The sequence below is a fragment of the Ursus arctos genome, unplaced genomic scaffold, assembly GCF_023065955.2.
Source record: "Ursus arctos isolate Adak ecotype North America unplaced genomic scaffold, UrsArc2.0 scaffold_14, whole genome shotgun sequence".
NCBI lineage: Eukaryota > Metazoa > Chordata > Mammalia > Carnivora > Ursidae > Ursus > Ursus arctos.
Window position 1 is genome coordinate 27,746,864 of NW_026622808.1, and position 12,448 is coordinate 27,759,311.

At 50.2% G+C, this 12,448-nt stretch overlaps 1 protein-coding gene across 1 annotated transcript in view; it reads right to left on the bottom strand.

The window, feature by feature from the left end:
* Positions 1-12,448, bottom strand: part of UNC13A (unc-13 homolog A) — a 59,597-nt gene that overhangs the window by 15,872 nt on the left and 31,277 nt on the right. Inside the window, exons 18-34 of the mRNA XM_026500385.3 lie at positions 12,218-12,437; positions 11,482-11,709; positions 10,441-10,582; positions 10,147-10,316; positions 9,389-9,504; positions 8,200-8,363; positions 7,662-7,812; positions 7,298-7,366; positions 6,899-6,988; positions 6,546-6,680; positions 4,588-4,721; positions 3,214-3,299; positions 2,859-2,985; positions 2,032-2,128; positions 1,512-1,655; positions 635-718; positions 21-98 (exon numbers count right to left, since the gene is read on the bottom strand). Of these exons, the coding sequence (XP_026356170.2) occupies positions 21-98; positions 635-718; positions 1,512-1,655; positions 2,032-2,128; positions 2,859-2,985; positions 3,214-3,299; positions 4,588-4,721; positions 6,546-6,680; positions 6,899-6,988; positions 7,298-7,366; positions 7,662-7,812; positions 8,200-8,363; positions 9,389-9,504; positions 10,147-10,316; positions 10,441-10,582; positions 11,482-11,709; positions 12,218-12,437 (2,235 nt within the window). The remainder of the gene's footprint in view (positions 1-20; positions 99-634; positions 719-1,511; positions 1,656-2,031; positions 2,129-2,858; positions 2,986-3,213; positions 3,300-4,587; positions 4,722-6,545; positions 6,681-6,898; positions 6,989-7,297; positions 7,367-7,661; positions 7,813-8,199; positions 8,364-9,388; positions 9,505-10,146; positions 10,317-10,440; positions 10,583-11,481; positions 11,710-12,217; positions 12,438-12,448) is intronic.

Consider the following 12,448-nt stretch of genomic DNA (forward strand, 5'->3'; position numbering starts at 1 on the left):
CTGCCTGGGGCTCGCCTCACCTCCTTTCCTCCCATGGCTTCAAACATCTTCTCTAGCTGCACTCGGAGCTGCTGAGTGTTGTTCATGAGGATGCAGGGCTGGGGATGCAAACAGAGCAGGGAGTCAGGGCTCAGGACCCCTCCCCAGAGCCTCCCCCATCCACTGCCAGGGACCCCAGGAAGGTTTCAGGGTCTGGGCCCAGAGGAAGATCCCATAGGGTCATCTGAGAATGGAAGACAGCATTTGGGACCAGATTCCTGGGAATGTTGGGGGGTGGGTTCTGGAGATTAGCAGGGGGAAACAGGACTCAAGTAACTTCTCCAGGGTGGGTTGGGCTTCTGGGAGTAGTAGGGAGGGGGGAGTTCCTGTCACACACCCATATTCTCCTACATGGACTCTAGGTTTTCACACTTACATCCATACACCCTGAAGGCTTCAGTTGCAACAATCAGACAATGGCACACTGAAGACATGTACCCTCACCTCCAGATCCCCCCAGACCCATGAAGTCAGGTACATGGACACACACAGTTGGACACACACAGACACAAGTATCAGAGCCCAGAGAAGGAGGGAGCCTTTGGGGTGCAGAATGGGGCTGGGAGGGAACAGAACAGGGTCCCCCACAGGTCACCACTTTCTCCTTCTCCTTGGAGCAGTAGGAGGCGAAATCCTTGGAGATGATGTCCGCATACTGGAGGAGCACATTACTGATGGTCTGGGGAGGACACAGACAGGGGGTGAGAACAGGGGCTGGGGCTGGGGCTGGGGCTGGAGCTAGGGCTGGGCAGGTCCATCAAGAGCCACTAGTGAGATCAGGGATGAACGCAAATCCCTATGAGCACTCAAGATGGACCACTTGAATGGGTAAATTCTCCACCCAGGATGACCCTCACAATCAAGGAGACACCACCAGGTAAAGACGATTATTTTATGTAGACCCAGCTCTTTCACAGAACAACCAACAATCATACTAACCCAGCTCCAAGCACAAGCATGACTGGATCTCAGATGGAATCCCAATTCCTACTTGCAGTCCTCAACTTCAACCCAGCCTAAAGCCAATTAACTGGAACCCTCAACCCCAGCAGGATGGTCCCAACCTCCAAACTCACCACAATGCCCATGCAAATTCTACATAAATCCCAACACTCACTCCAACCTCAATGTCAAATTGATTCTCAACACTAATGGTAACCATAAACCCAACCCCAACCTTAACCCCACCCTCAACCTTGATTCCAGGTCCAAATTCATCTCCAACTTTAACCAGAACGCTGACCTCAACCCCAACCTCAAACCAAATGCTGCCCCCAACCACAACTCCAACACTGATCTCAACCACAACCCCAATCTCACTGATATCATCAACCCCAACTTTGACCTCAATCCCAAACTTAACCCCAATCCTGACCTTGACCCCAATCCCAAGTTCAATTGCAACCCCAATCTTGACCCTATCCCAATCCCTCACCTGGACTCCATCCCTAACCCCACCTGCACTCCCGCACCTTGGCAAAGCGCCTCATATAGTGCCCCACGATCTGGGGGTCAGGACACTCAAGTTTCTTGATGATCTCAAAGCTCTGGTTGAGCTGGGAAAAGACGTCCACCACGGAGCAGGAGAATAGGGCATGCTCTGAGGTCTGCTGGAACTGCAGTGGGAGGGAGGCCAGGAAGGAAGAGAGGGGTCAGAGCCAGACAGTCCCCAGCATCCAATCCTCCTGCTGTCCATGGGGAGATCCAGAGACCAAGTGCCCTGGGGTTAGGCGAATAGTGTGCAAGTGTGACTTAGAGGTGGACACAGAGGTATGGGGAAGGTGGGGCTTCCAGCTTGATGAACTGTATTCATTTGTTGAATGAACAAAACACTTTTGACACTATGAACAAGATGAAGATGGTGGCCACCTTTCAGAGATTGGCTTCATCTCAAGGGCAATTTTTGACCCCATACTGGATCCCAATGGACCCCAGAGGGAGTGAGACCACTCTGGGCAGTCTAGGGGCTTGATCACGGGCTAGTTTCCTCACCCCATCCTTCTTGTCTCGTTCCAGGGCCCCGTGCAGGAAATCCCGTGACACCTCCTCATTCTCGTCCAACCACTGGATGACAAAAGGCTCAAACCACCTGGAATGGAGAGCAGGGATGGGGTCTTGCCACCTCTTGTCCCCTGACCCACTGCTTTGCCTAGTTCTGAATGGTACTTGGGCAGGTCCTTCTCTCCCTTGAACTCACCCTGTGGCCTTGGGTGGGTACTCCCTCTACTTCCCTACCTGACCAGGCCTCAGTTACTTCAGCCAAGAAATGGACCTCATGATACCATCAGGGAAAGGCTCATACTCGCAGGACTCATGGTTCAGATAAACTACCCATGGGCAAGTGGATTTCCTCTCTGGGATCCCATTACCTGTACAACAGAGGAGTATCTATCCCACAGTGCTGCTGTGAGCAGTGAATGACACAACACATAGCAGGTCCTTGGTAAATGGTGACCACCATCCTGCTCTCCAACACAGACCATGAGTCAGACATCTAGAGTTCAAATCCTGGTTCTGTCACTTATTGGATGTCACCTTGGGCAAGTCCTTTAGCATTAAACTCTCCATTTTCTCATCCACAAAATGGGAATTATAATGCTCCCATCTTACAGAATTGTCAAAGGAATTAAATGAGAAAAGGCACTGCTCAGTGCAGTTCCTGATACTTATACATATTAATTGTCTGGGCTACAGAGAATACTAGGTTTGTACCCCACTGTGCCCTTGATGCCCAGGGAACCCTGAGTAGGTCAGCCCTCATCTCTGGGCCTCAGTCTAGCTGTCAGCACTACAGTTCTGGCTTGGGGCAAGGGACTTACGCAGGGTACTCAGGCACGCGGTCCTTGAAGGCAGGAAGCTCTGCCACATACTCATTGTACAGCCACTTGACCTTGAAGTGTAGGTTCATGTAGTCAGCACTCTTGCACAGGCGATGCTTATCATGCTCTGGTAGGGAAAGAATGGAAGGTCTCCACACTCTGTCTTGGCAGCACCAGCTCTGGCCATCACAGGTGCCCAACCTCAAGCTTGAGGCTCCAGGACGCTCACAGCCTTGGAGGGGATACTGAGGCAAGGTGCCTGCTATAGCCAGGCTAGCAGACATGGGGATAGGGGATACTGAGGCAGAGTGCCTGCTATAGCCAGGCTAGCAGACATGGGGATAGGGGTACTTACCCTCCATGGCATACTTCATGTCCTGGGCAAACAAGTTCCACATCACTTCGGCACTGATTTTACCCACATTCAGCTCCTGGGGAAACCTGGTGAAAGTCATGGAAGTATGAAACTTTGGCAGATGGAAGCTGGATGGCAAAGGCTGCTTTGGCCTTCCCAGCCCAGAGGATAGTGAAGGATAGACAAGAGTTCTGGATTCAAGCTCCCCCAAAGCCACTGACATGCTGAGTGACTCTGAACTGAAGCCCTGCTTCTCCCTGAGCCTCCACCTATCTATCTCTCCATCCCTTCATCCATTCATTCATCCAATCATCCACCTTTCTACCCATCCATTCACTTACCCATCTGTCCATCCATCCATCCATCCATCCATCCATCCATCCATCCATCCATTTCTCCATCCAACCAGCTATCCACCATTCCTTTATCTACCCCTTCATCCTTCCACCAATCTATCCAATCATCCACCTACTCATCCATTCACCTATCCATCCATCCATCCATCCATCCATCCATCCATCCATCCATTTCTCCATCCAACCAGCTATCCATCCATTCCTTTATCTACTCATTCATCCTTCTACCAATCTATCCATCCATCCACCTATTCATTCAACCATCTACTCATCCATCTGTTCATCTCCCCATTCAATCATATCTCCATTCATCTGCCCATACATCCATCCACCCTTCAGTTCATCCATCCCAAATCCCTGATCTTAACTGAGTATCTAACTAACCAAGAGATATTGGCACACCAGAGTTAGGAGCCCCTTTAGCACTCAGGGAAAGACACAACAGTTCATTCAGCTAACACAGATGAGAACTCTACAGACGTATAAATCTACAAATCAAAACCGTGTACATACTCACATGCGATTACACAATATACGATATTGTATATTGAAGTGCATTCCATAATTGTATGCATATATACAATTCACAATTAAACCCATAGGTCACAACTATACACAGAATTACACCCACACACAAGATATAATGCAATTTAAGTGTAAAACATTTAGCAGAGTATCTAACACATAGTAAATACTTGAGCAACACTGTCAATTGTTATATATGAACCTACACACATATACAAAATTATATACATATGTACACATTGTTATTCACACAAATCAACACATATAAAATACATGTCTGATTACATCAGTGATTGTATACATACACACAATTTTATGTTTATAAATTATGCCATTTTTCATTTAGGCACAACCACACCTAGAGTTGCCTCCACATACACATCATTTTATGTGTAGTTAGACATGATCACCTTTACACATAAGACACAAAATTGTGCACACACACACACACATGATGACCTCCAGATAATTAAAGGCACGATACACAACTCACTGGTTGAGGCAGGGAGTGTAGGAATTCTTGTCTTCCTCAATGATGGACACTATGAGAGTAATCAGCTTGGACCAGAAGTCAAGGTTCTTAATGCTGGGTCCCTGTTCCTCTGGGGGAACTTCTCCCTTCTTGGCCTGGAGTGGGGAAGTGGAGACATTGGTCAAAGGGGTCCATGGGTGGGTGCCTCAGTTGGTTCATTATTGAGGGGAAGGAGTTTAGTGAGGAAGCAGTGCCATTAACACATGGATGGTTCAGGTAGGAGAGCTGTATGAAAAGGAACTGAATTCATGTAAACTGGCCCAAACAGAACTCATGTCCATTCAGCTCAACAAAGCTTAATTAGACTCAACTCATAAAAGTGAATAGAACTGAATTTAGTTGGAAAAAAACTGCAGCCCACTAAACCAAATAGAACTGAAGTGAATGTCAATCAGGCCCATTTAGCTTAACAGATGGAGATTCTCAGAATTAATTTAATGAAACTGAACCCGGGCCAATTATATTGAATGTAGTGGAATTAAACTTAACTGGATTGAATTAAACTCAAATGAATTCAATTGGATTGCACCTAATCAGCTCATCCAAGATCAACATCATCCTAAGTAAAAATAATGGAAATAAATCAACTCGAACTCAACCCACCCTAACTTAATCTAATTCAACTCAACTGAGTCAATCCAATCCAACTCTACCTACTCAACTGAACCTAACATACTCAGGCCAGTTCAATCCTACTTTAGTCAATCAATGAAAATGAATGTAGCTAAGTTCACTGAAATGAGCCCAACTCAACCCAACTCATTTGAACTCAACTATGCCTAACCCAACAACCCAGCTCATCCTCACTCAAGCCAACTCAACCCAGTCAAGAATAACTTCAGGGGCGCCTGGGTGGCACAGCGGTTAAGCATCTGCCTTCGGCTCAGGGCGTGATCCCGGAGTTCTGGGATCGAGCCCCACGTCAGGCTCTTCCTCTATGAGCCTGCTTCTTCCTCTCCCACTCCCCCTGCTTGTGTTCCCTCTCTCACTGGCTGTCTCTCTCTCTCTGTCAAATAAATAAATAAAATCTTTAAAAAAAAAAAAAAGAATAACTTCAACTCAAGTCAACTGAATAGAAATAAATGGATTTTTATAAAATTAACCCCAGCTCAATCTAACTCAGTTCTGTTCACTAATTAGCCAAGAGCAATTGTAAGTCACCTGAATAGGAATAAATGGAAAAAAAAACTGTTTATAGTTGAACTAAATCCAACCCAATTTAATCCACTGCACCTCAACCCAATTCAATTCAAAGTGACTTGGTTTCAAAGCAAGTTGACTTCAACTTGAAGTCAACTGAATGTAAATGAATAGAATGAAATAAAATATCACTAAATTGAGCTTATGTGTTATCTCCTATCAGAAGCCCAAGGTGAAGTAGGGACCACCTTAGCTCCCACAGTCTCCTGCAATTCCTCCATCCCAGGGCTAATCATCCTAGGTTGTGAATTTCAATGTATATATCTTTCCCTTCTAAAATGGTATGTGCTCCCTGAAACCTTACCGACAATCCTGGCATTATATGTGTAGATAAACAAACACGTGTAGAATGATCTCAAGTAAATTGAGTTGAAATGACCAAAACTGAACTCTACTCAAGAAAATAAATTCCACTCAACATTTATTGAATGGTGATTCTATACTAGGTATGCTGCATGCCAAACTCAACTATGTTTAACTAAAACTGAATTTATTGAGCATCTATTGTATATCACATGCTAAGCACTTACCTACATTTTATCTAAAGATAGCATCTCGTTAAATTTTCTCCTCTATTCTGAGATATGGGTTTATGACTCCATTTTACAGAGCAAGGTACTGAGGCTCAGTTAAATCACTTGAGAAGGAGAAGACCAGGGACTTGGGCCAGGGTCTGGTTGGTAACCCTTGTTCATTTCTGCTTTATCTGGGGTCCTCACCGGGTCTGTCTGGTACTCCCGACTATAGAGTTCATGACAGTTGTTGAAGATGTACTCATAGGTAGAGTTGAGGCAGGCTTTCACACAGTCTTTCACCACCTGGCTGGCTCGGGGCGGGCTTTGGAGTTCTTGCACCTAGAGGGAGGGAGGCAGGCAGAAGTTGGCACAGCTGGGACAAGAGGTACCCAGGAAGTGGCTACCTGTGGTTATGAGTTTAAGGAAATGTAGCAGTATGAAAGCAGAGGGTCATTGAGAAAGGGCACTACTCTCCAGGAGAAATGTTACTTGGTTAGGAGCTAAGAGTGCTAGAAAATGCCCGTTGGAGAGCTAATGGGACTGGGTCCCCTTCTTACCTTCATCCGAAAGAAGGTGATGCTGGTGAGAAGGTCCACAGTGGATTTGAGGTCCTGGAGTCTCTCTGGGCTGCTGGCTGGGAAGTTATTCTGTTGGAAGGGAGAAGAGAGGTGGGATTATGGAAGAGGGCTGGGTGGGGGAAGACTGTTTTAGGGGAAATACAAGTTTCAGGAAGTGTGTGAGGATCCACGAGAACACCTTGAAGCAACTGGAGGCTCTGGTTGGATGCACCAAGCATACTGGGCAGGTGCTGCCCATGTATGTGTACACATGTCAAAGGAACACATTCTACTTCCACATGTTAAGATGGGTCCTCCCATGTGCACCTGCTGGGAGCTCTCCCCTATGGGCACACACACGTGTAGGAGCAAGCAAGTCATTATGCATGTACTTCTCACCCGATACATGGAGAGGTCGATCCGCAGGGAGTTGTGCAGCTGGTCCAGGAGCTTGACAAAGCGCTCTTTCTGAGGAGGAAGTGGAGGAGGATGGATGGAAGCAGGGACATGGGAGGCAAGTGCAGCAGCTAAAGGTGGCTGCCATTTTGGGTGAGTGCTTACTATACACTAAGTGCACCCCATCCACCATTGAACTGAACCCTCGTAATATCCGTTTCCATTCTACAGAGGGGTAAACTGAGGCTTAGAGAGGGCAAGGGACTGGTGCCAAGTCACACACTAAGTCAGGTCCAGATTGGAGACCAGGGAGTCACATAGGGTCTGGGCTCTCCCTCCTCCCCCAGCCCCAGTCCCTGGGACTGACCCCAAAGTTGGAGGCAGCAAAGCGGTCAGAGGCGGACACGTTGGTGGAGGCGGTGGTGTGCGCATAGTAGGCATTGATGTTGGCAAGCAGGGTGCTCATGACGGCAGGCACCCCAGGACACATGTACTTGGAGGAGAGGCAGGCAAAGTGGCTGGTGGGAGATAAGGGGAGAAATTGGGCCTGGCGTCCAGCCAGGACAGGCATTGTGCCCCCCAGAATGCCTCCAAGACAGCATTTGTCAGTGGCTCCCTCAAACCATTCCCTCTGGCTGATTGTGTCTTCCAAGTTTCTCTCTGTCTCCTCTCTGGGTTGCCCTGTCTCTGCCTCTAACTCTTGACTCTCACCCCGTCACTTCAGCTCCCAGAAACAGCACTTTCCTAACCTCCAAAGGATTACAGAATGCTCACCACACCCACATCCTCTTTGGCTCCTTCTCCCAAGAACCCTTCCACCACTAGATCTGCCAGTGTCCACTTTGGCCCCCTCACTCCAGTTTCCTGCACCTTGCCCTCACGTCCACCCCAGCCTGCAGCCTCACGTCATGGCTTGGTAGATGGACTCCACGCCATAGCGCATGGCAAATTCATCCACAATTTCCTGGGCTGTCTCATCATAGTAAACCTTCCAGGCGTCATCACCCTTGGCATCTGGGATCTTCACAACCCCATTGTTCTGCACATCTGTCACGAAGTGGAACAGGTTCTGCCACCAAGAGGGAGAAGGCATCATGAAGAGTGCATTGAGGCACAAGGGGTCAGAGATCCCAGGTCTGGGGCAGCTTACATCATCTATTTATTCATTAATTTATTCATCCACTCTTTCATCCATCCACCACCCACCAATTCATTCAACTACCAAAAATTTCACCCATTGACTCATCCATCCTTGTAACACTTCACCCACCTACCCACCCATCCATTTATCTATCCATCTACTCATTCACCCATCGATCCAGCTACCCCAAATCCACCCATCCACTCCTCTATCCTTTTATACATCCATCCATTTATCCATCCACCCACCCATCTATCTAAACTTCCATCTGTCTGCTTTCCCATTCATTCACTCACCCACCCAACCACCCACACATTCATCTACCCAAAATTTCATCCATGCGCAAATCCTCCCTTCTAATAATCCAACCACACACCCATCCATTCCCTATAACTACCCACAGCTTAATCTGTCCATCCAGCAATTCATTCATCCATCCAACCATCCATCACCTGTTTATCTACCCATCAATTTATCCATCCATTCATCCATCATCCATCTTTCCACCCACCCACCTATCCAAATGCCCCCAAATTTACTCATTCACTCATCTATACTTCCAATAGTTCAACCACACATCTGTCCGTCCACTCATCCTTTTATCCACTCATCGTCTATTTGTCCACTCAATCATTTATTCATTCAACAAACTGAGTTCTCTCCAGGATCCCCTGTTCAGGCCTGGGACAGATGGAAGACTTGGAGCTGGGTAGTGAGACTCTGCCTGGAGGTCAGGGAGGGCTTCCCAAAGGAGGGGGCCCTGAAGCTGGATGGATAGGGAAGAGTTTTCCGGGCAGAAGGAATGGCCTGGGGGACAGTCTTACAGACCCAAGGAGTGTGGATGGTGTGACTGGAAAGAGGAAGGTGGAGCTGGGGCAGGCAGGAATGGCAAGTGGAGGCAATGTGGGTGATCATAGTGAGCTTTGAAGGCAAGAAGGAACAATGGGCCTCACCTCATGCAGACAGGTGTACTGGACATGGTAGGGGGCCACCTTTTCTTCACCTTTGATCTCCACACTGATGTGTAGCCGGATGGCACCTGACACAGCGGATTTGTCAGTCCGCTTGTCTGCAAAACCGAAATGGATGGCTGCATCAGACCTGTCCATTACAGGCCTGGGATATTTTAATGTATGCATGACGGTAGCCCTCCTGGACTCCCTGAGATTAAGACCTGGGTATCTTCTCAGATTGTCTCTCTAAGCGTGTGCCGCTCCCATTAGCCTAGAATTCGCGAGGCCCTGTCTCTTCCTTCAACTAGGACTCCAGACCTTGCTTCCTTGCTCAGGTTAAATTCCTGAGTCTGAATCTTCCTCTTTAACCAGGAGCCCTAGGCCCTGCTTCTCCCCGAGACTGGGCTCCCAGGCCCTGCTTCCCCCATCAGATCAAGACCTCCAGAGTCCACTCATCGTAGACAGGGTTCCTGGGTCTGTGCCTCTCTCTTCAGACTAGGACCCCCGGGTCTTGCTTCCTGCCCCATCAGTTTGGGCCTCACAGACCCTGCCCCCCCCCATCAGATTGGGTCCCAAAGCCCTGACTTCCCCATCAGATTGGGCCTCACAGCTCCCACCTATCCCATCAGATTGGGCCTCACAGCCCCCGCCTCCCTCATCAGATTGGGCCCCCAGACTAACTCCTCCTGACACTGGTTCCCCAATTTGGCTCCCTGGGGCGCCCTCCCTGTCCCTTGCAGAACACCACCCATGCTCACCCAGGTTGTACCACACGTCCATCTCGCCGCTGAGTGTCCGCACCTCGATGATTGTCTGTCCCAGAAAGTCATCAGATTCCCTCTTAAACCGCTGCTTCACCCGGGATTTGATGTCATCATCCTCATCCCAGACACGCACCTTGATTCGGTCTGAGGAGTTGTGACATTCACTGGAGGGTAGGGGGAGGCAGAAGCTGGGGTCAGGTGGCTGACACAGGCTGGTCTTGGAGTGCCCTTCAGCTGCCCCAGCAGAGAGCTACCCCTGGGGGCCCAGGGATTCAGCCAGGCACTTACAAGTGGAAGTTCTCCTCCCACACAGGGTTCAGGTTCCCATAGATGGTTTTTGTCCGTTTCTTGGTCTTCCCAACCTGAACAGTGACATAGGGGTCACTGGATCCCGTCTTGTCCTTTGCCTGCAAGCCCTGGGCACAGACCACTGTAAGACACACAGGACAAATACAGATATGGGCTCAAGGAGTGAGGTATGCTGAGAACAGTCACTGCCACGGGCTGGACTCCACGTTGCTTGTTGGAGACACCTGTGACATAGCCTGAGGGCTTTGTTCTGACTGCAGGAGCCCATGGGGACAGCCACAAGACACGAAGGGCTTGCTAGAGAGTTAACACCCAGGGAGCCCTTAGGTGATGCAGAATGGGGAGGTGCCCCAGGGCCACCCCTGAGTAGGACATTCTATACATTGTCCTGAAATCTCCAGCAGGACTGAGCTTACAGTTGCTCACGGAGTCACCTATTTCTTGGCGCCCCCTGCAGGGCTCCTTCCCTACCAGCTCCCAGACTCATGTCTCCACCCGCACTGGGGCTTCCGGGGGCCACCTCCTGGACACCCATTGCCCTGAAATCCTCAGCTTGGGGTCTGCTTTCAGGGGAATTTGAATAAGGTTAGGCATGGATAAACACCCTAAAGCTTCCATCCCTGGGTAGGACCACTCTGCTATGTGAGCTCAACGCTGTCCCCCAGTGGTACGTCCACAGCATTGCCTGCTCATTGGCACCCTGTGTAGGGCTCCCTCCCTCCCAGGCTCAGTTCTCAACTCCCATGACTTCACCCCCCAAATAAACAATGTGCCCTCAACTCCTCTTTTTGGGGTCTGATTCTGGGGCGGCACCAACCAGGACTCATCCAGATAGTGTCATGAGCTCACATTTGGAGGCATACACGCCCACGCTGGGAGCACAAACACTCACACACACGGACACGGAAAAAGCATAGGCCACACTCAAGGACACGCAGCAAAAGGAAGAGCCATAGGAGGAAGCACAGGGGGCTGAGAAGAAGGGACCCTGTGGCCACGCCCAACCCCTCGCGGCCTCACCAGTGATGCTGATCTTGGCCGACCACTTGGATGTGCCGTCCAGCACGCTCTGTTTGACCGCCTTCATCTGCTGCGTATGCGCGGTCTTGGTCACGGCGAAGATCTCCTGGATGAGCTCGAAGATCTCAGGTTTGTTGCGCTCCCGGATCTTCATGCGGTCCTTGAGCACCATGATGATGTTCTGCGTCCGGTCCTCCGCCCCATGCTTGGAGCTCTTCTCCGCAGCCCCTGCGGACGCCGACAGCAGTCACCGTCCAGAGCGCGCTCCCTCACCGGAGCGAGAACCCCAACTCCCATTCCAGAGCTTCCTCGGCTGTGGCCAAGGGTACTTTAAGTCGTTGGGGCTCCGGTGACTCACCCCCCCCCCCAAGCTAGAGCTGCTAGAGCTTTCTACCTGCTCTGTGAATCCTACCCCTTCACCCGTCAGTCCCCACCTGTCTACGTGTGTCCCCTCCCCCTCTGAATCCCCGCCTTCTGCCAAGACCCCGCCCCTTTTCTGAGCCCCCTCCCTCCCGAGCTAACCCTAATGCGAACCCATTTTTCTCCAGGGGAACCGCTGACTCTCAGGAAGCCCATCCCTTGCACAGTTTAGCTAGTCCCTGAGTTCCGCCCCACCCCTCTCTGACCCTCTTGCATCTTTCCCCTCCTCTCGCCTCAATGCTCCCGCCCAGGAGTCCCACCCCTGTCTTTGCCCCGCCCCCTCCGCGGAGCCACGCCCCTCCAGCCCCGCGCTCACGCTGCAGGCAATCTGCGTTGAGCAGGTCCTGGCACTTCTCGTGGCACTTGACGCCGCACTCGGTGCAGCGCATGCCTTGCCGCGCGATGCCCCACAGCAGCCCCTCGCACTCGTAGCAGTAGGTGGGCGTGGTGGCCGTCCACACCTCGAAGTTGTGCGGCGTCGTGCAGGAGATGGGATAGATTAAGGCTTGCAGGGTCTTCTTGTAAACGTGGTTTTTCTGAGGGGAGG